General features: G+C 42.4%; 1 protein-coding gene across 2 annotated transcripts; it reads right to left on the bottom strand.

Annotated features, from left to right (window-relative positions):
• Nucleotides 1–1966, bottom strand: LOC311300547 (extracellular superoxide dismutase [Cu-Zn]-like). Of its 2 annotated transcripts, none has more exons than XM_084424874.1 (2): nt 1773–1966; nt 1–786 (listed from the first exon to the last, which is right to left on the bottom strand). In XM_084424874.1, exon 2 carries the CDS (start codon nt 769–771, stop codon nt 118–120), a length of 654 nt encoding a protein of 217 aa, XP_084281000.1. In that variant the 5' UTR covers nt 772–786; nt 1773–1966; the 3' UTR covers nt 1–117. The 2 variants fall into 2 exon arrangements, with proteins under 2 accessions (XP_084281000.1, XP_084281001.1); XM_084424875.1 differs by having other exon boundaries at nt 1768–1866.
• Nucleotides 1967–5956: the final 3990 nt, after the last annotated feature.

Here is a 5956-nt window from a genome sequence, read left to right on the forward strand (position 1 = left end):
TTCAGGTTATGAAATATACTTTAATGTAGGACACATACAAAGAATACACAAGGAAAATCATGATTATCCCATTTGAATCTGCCCTTCCACCATATCCGACTCCCTCATCTTCGACTCTCAGTGCCTTCCTCCACATGTTTTCTTGGGGGGCACTTCAGTCTTCTGCCACAGGCTTGGAGTAGTAATACCAATCACACCGAGAGCAATTCTCTCTCCAGCATTCCCACTGAGTTTACTCTCCTCATCTGAACCCATTCCCAGATCATCCTCCTTCTCATGAACCACCACCGCACGTCCCAGAATGGAATAAGGCCCAAAGAGCTTGGCGTCTGGAAGCGTCAGGAACTGCCTTATAACTCCTTTCTCAGAAGCAAAGTTGCCCAGGTCTCCAGGATGATGAGGGTGGTCAACGCCGTTTGGATTATAATGAGGACCAACAGTGATGCTGCCTTGACTGAGGTCTCCATACTGATGGATGTGCATGGCACGCTCTTGACGATCGATGGCAGGCAAACCACGGAGGTTGATTTTCACTTCTAAATCTCCATTGGGGAAGACCTGCTTGAAGAGGATTTGCCCAAAGATCTTTGGCTGGTTACGTGGCAAATTGGGGCTGGGAGTTACTTCACAAGTGGCATAGATGGTGTTGTCGAACTCCACGACTTCCGGCTGTGGAGCTTCGGCAGGCAAACACTCCTCCTTGTGGAACTCTCCTCCTTGTATATGCAGCACCAGCAATATCAGAGGGAATATGAGGATGATTTTCTCCATGTTGATCTTTAAAGCCTACAATGAAAAGTGGATTCAGTGAAATCATGCCATTTGGTTTAAGAACGTAATATTTTTGATAAAAGGTCAAAGCTTTGTTGCAGGGAGCTTTGAGAATGGAAGTTGCATTAGGTAAAAATAGCACAACCAGATTAGTTTGCAACGGAAAACCATACAAGAACCCAGACAGCAACCAGATCCGGCCCACATCTGGGCCGTGTGTAATCCAGGTGTACCAGATGGGGGCCGACACCATGTTGCGGTCTAGAAAACTATAATTTTTGAATTGCTATGTACCCTTGTGAAAATAAAAAAATAAAAAAATGTGCTTATTGGTATTGGATGTGTACCTGTAGTATCTTGAAAGTACAATAATAATAATAATAATAATAATAATAATAATAATAATAATAATAATAATAATAATAATAAATAAAACTTGCAGATAATAACACTGATGAATTATAAAAAGCCACTTAAGTGTACACACGTACACTTTCAGAAGCGTCACACCTGCCAGCCAAAGTTCCTATGATACAAACCAATGACATACAGGTGGATGTAATCACACTAAAATGAGTCCAGGCAAAGGTTCATGGAAATGGAAAAGGTCTAGGGAGAAGTGCCCTCTGGTGGCCATGATAGGGCTTCTGCTGGCAGGAGTGACATTAAGTACATGTACACTTTAAAAAAACAAAACAAAGTAATGCCAAACTAAGAGTTTTACTTTAAAATACATTATGTTTTAAAAATCTTTTTGTTGTGCTTTAAAGTACACTTAATTTGATCTGTTGTAGCCTACATGTTATTCAATATTAAATATAAAGTTAAAGATTTTTTGATTCTGATATTTTTCACAAGGACAGGTAAAAATAAAAGACAATATCTATACTTTTGCTTAAACTAAACTTTTTTTAGTTGTACTAAATCAAGTCAGTTGATGGAGAAAATGGAATGGAGAAAAAACAAAACAAGCCTAAAACAGCAAAGGTGCACTACCGTACAGCTGAAAAGTCGTCCTCAATCCGTGTGGAGCCTGAATATTGCAGTCACAAAAATACTACAACGCTTAATCCGTGTGCAGTCCTGACCTGGGGTTGAGAGAATGTTCCTTTTGGCTGCTCTTATAGGAACTCATGTTGAGCTACAAGTTAACCATGATAGTCTGTTAGTCACTAATTAAGTTCACCTGTGTTTCATTTAGCTCCCTTTGTTTGCCTGTTTATATATAGCACTCAGTTTATTCAGTTCTTTGTCTTGCATTGCACAATGTGTTCTCCAGTGTTTTGTGTTTATTAAAAGAAGTACTGCTATAGTTTTTTTTTATGATTGCTATGACAGATTTTTCAATACTTTTAACAATTTTCCAAAACTCTTAACACAGTTAGCACTACATCCGTCTATGTCAGGGTTATTATAGTTTTGCATTTTTCATTAGTTTTTATTTTTATTTCGTTTTGACTTTTTGTTTTCAAATTCAGTTTAGTTTTAATTAGTTTTTAAAGTGGGTTTGCTAGTTTATTTTTTATTTTTTGAAAATGCTTAGTTTTATGTTACGTCCCTCAGCTCCGCTGTGTTCTAATTATGTGTTTGAGTTTCCCCTGCTCTTAATTACAGATGAGCCACACCTGAGCGCAGCCGTATACTGAAGCTACAAAAGCTTTCCGGAAGCACACCTGGACGCGCACACAGAGCCTGAGCCAGGAGTCTATGCACTGCCGTGCTGTCGTTGAAACGTTAGGAGTCCACCCCGGGAAACAAAAGCGTTCCGCCTCAGTATTACTGCCTCTGTTTCTGAACAACCTACTAAATAAACATACCCCTTATGTCGGACACGAGCTGATCTGTGTGCGTCTCTCCATTTATGTTAGGGGTGGTGTCCGTCCGCCCGTAACATATTGGAGGCTCGTCCGAGATTAATAATTTTGATTAAGTCGGACTTTAGTGTGAATTGCGGAACTTTTGAAGGCTACAACATTTTGGTGAGTGTTCTGGTGAGCAATTATGATTGTCTGTGCCTTTGTTTAGTTGACGTTTATTTTATTTTGGTGGATATCTCAGGAGGGGGCACGTAGGAGATGCCTCGAGCTGAGTAAGCCACTGAAGATTGCGTAGGTATTTAGGATTTTGTTTTGGTTTTTGTGTATAGTTAGTTAGAGAAGTGGGACAACATTTTTGCCTATCAGAATACCTTTTAGTTTAGTTGTATAGCTTATGATAATTTGTGGCATATCGCCTATTTAGTGAGCGCTGGAATTCTGATTGTACTAGCGTATTGATTAATTTGTGGGTGGACATTAAAATTCGTGGTCGTTTGTAGCCTATAATGTGCTTTTCGTTTGACCACTTTAGATATTCGCTACCTTGTAGCTTTGTCGCAGTTAAACTGCTTTGGTGAGTGTTTATTTGTAGTTTTTCTAATTTAAATTTTGTGCGCGCTTTTGTCTTTACCTTTAAAATTAAACGTTAACAAGCACTTTAAAAATTACGCGTTAAAATGGCAACAGAGGAAGTATTCGTTAAAGAACCCTCTATCGAGTTATTTTTGAAATTTTCGAAAGAGCAGTTACTGAATTTGGCTGCAACTTACGAGGTTGAGCTCACTTCTGCTGAAAAGCGCACCAAAGATACAATCAAGACCGTTTTACAAGCTGCTTTGGTTAGTAAGGGCATTCTGCCTGTAGAGAAACAATCCTCCGTGTCTACAGAAGCGTTACAGCTGCAGATTCGGTTAAGAGAGTTAGGTATCAGAGAGAAGGAAATTGAGTTCGACCGTGAGCGCATGCAAGCACAGGCACGTGAGCATGAACTTGAAAACCGACTCGCGTTGAGAAAGTTAGAAATCGCGGCTCAGAGGGAAGGTGTCGCTCCTTCTGACCCTAATTCATTTGATGTCACTCGCCACATCCGACTTGTGCCCCCTTTTGTGGAAAGAGATGTGGAAAAATATTTTCCCCACTTTGAGCGTGTCGCGACTAATTTAAATTGGCCGAGAACTGCATGGGCATTCCTCCTGCAATGCGTTTTAGTGGGACGGGCGCAGGAGGTTTACTCATCGCTAACAGTGGAGCAGAGCGGTGACTATGATGTTGTGAAAGCGTCAGTGTTGAGGTGCTATCAGCTGATCCCTGAAGCATACCGACAGAAGTTTAGAAACTTAAAAAAAACTGAGCGTCAAACTTTTGTTGAATTTGGTCGAGATAAAGCAGCCCTGTTTGATCGTTGGTGCTCATCACAGCGTGTTGATAGTCAGGAGAAATTGCGTGAACTAATTATTTTAGAAGAATTTAAGAACTGCCTGCCAACCGCTGTGGCAACCTATTTAGCTGAGCAGAAGGCCGAGTCTATTTCTGAAGCTGCTATACTTGCTGACGAATATGTCTTAACGCATAACATTGCCAGGGAACGTTTTCGCTTGAGAGTTAACCCCTCTACGACCACTGATGTAGACACGAAAAAGAATGCAGTAAAGCAAGAAGACAGACACTGTTTTTATTGTAAAAAGCCCGGGCATGTTGTGGCAGACTGTTTAATATTAAAAAAAAAACAGTCCACGAAACCAATGGGTCTCGTTAGTTCTTCGAAAAAAAATGTCGCCTGTCCTTCGTGCAGCGTTAAAATCAGAGAAACCCCAGTCCATGTACGAGCCCTTTCTGACGAATGGGACCGTATCTGTGCCTGGTGAGGAGGCTGTCGCTGTGCGCATCTTGCGTGATACGGGAGCTGCACAGTCTTTACTCCTTCGCGGCTTGTTGCCGTTGTCTGAAAAGACTGCAACTGGTAGTAGTGTCCTTGTTCGAGGAATCGAGATGGGTTTTCTTGATGTGCCGTTACATTGCGTGCGTCTTGATTCAGATTTGGTGTGTGGTGATGTGGTTGTTGGTGTTCAAGACTCTTTTCCAATCCCCGGTGTCACGTTTCTCCTTGGCAATGACCTAGCCGGTGGAAACGTATGGAGCCGTGGCGATGTCCCACCGGAGGTTGTGTCTGTGCCGCTCATTCAAGAGTGCCCCGATGAGTGCGCACAAAAATTCCCCGAAGTTTTTCCCACCAGTGTTGTCACTAGGTCGCAGACTCGAAGGATGAGGGATACAGTACCTCCCCTTGACATCGACCTAAGTGACAGTTTCGTTGCTTACCCTGCGGAGTGTGAGAGGCTCCTTGAACCCACTTCCGCTCCGTGCCGCAGTAGTCCTGTACATGTGAGGAACAGAGGAAAAACCATAGAACCAGATATTTCGTTATCTTTAGAGAAACTCATTAGTGCTCAACAAAAAGACCCTACTCTTGTTTCATGTTATAATACAATTCAATCTGTTTCAGACCGTGCCAGCGAGAGTTCTGTTTTCTTTGTCAGAGATGGCTTACTTATGCGGAGGTGGACGCCTCACAAAAGTAATGAATGGAATGACATTGAACAAATCGTTATGCCGACTGAAAATAGACGTGCAATTCTGAGTGTCGCGCATGATTATGTTTCTGGTCACTTAGGTGTGACTAAAACATTCAACCGCGTTCTTCGTCACTTTTTCTGGCCGGGGCTGAAGCGTGATGTGCGGCAGTATTGTAAGACGTGCCATATCTGTCAGGTTAGTGGTAAACCAAACCAGATAATTCCACCTGCACCGTTGTACCCCATACCTGCCGTAGGTGAGCCTTTTGAGAAAATAATCATTGACTGTGTCGGTCCTCTTCCACGGTCGAAAAGTGGATATCAGTATCTACTAACAATCATGTGTACTGCTACTCGTTTCCCAGAGGCGGTGCCTCTGAGAAAAATCACAGCTAGAATTGTGTCCAGGGCTCTATTAAAATTCTTTGCTTTTGTGGGGCTACCGAAAATCGTTCAAACGGACCAAGGAACCAATTTCACTTCGCGTGTTTTCTCTCAAGTCCTAAAGTCGCTCCAAATTAAGCACCGCATTTCTAGCGCGTTCCATCCGGAGAGCCAAGGCGCTCTCGAACGTTACCATCAGACGCTAAAATCTATGCTGCGTGCATATTGTTTGGAGGTGGGTGCAGACTGGGAAGAGGCGATTCCTTGGATGCTTATGGCATCTAGAGAAGTCGTGCAAGAGTCAATTGGTTTCAGCCCTGCAGAACTAGTGTTTGCTCATGATGTTCGCACGCCTTTGAGCGTCATTAAAGATCAATGGATGAGCAAGCCTACCTCTCGTAGCGCAGTACA

This window comes from Rutilus rutilus (assembly GCF_951802725.1).
Source record: "Rutilus rutilus genome assembly, chromosome: 1".
NCBI lineage: Eukaryota > Metazoa > Chordata > Actinopteri > Cypriniformes > Leuciscidae > Rutilus > Rutilus rutilus.

Coding starts and splice junctions, on each gene's coding strand:
- LOC311300547 (XM_084424874.1), bottom strand. CDS start 771: ATGGAGAAAATCATCCTCATATTCCCTCTGATATTGCTGGTGCTGCAT.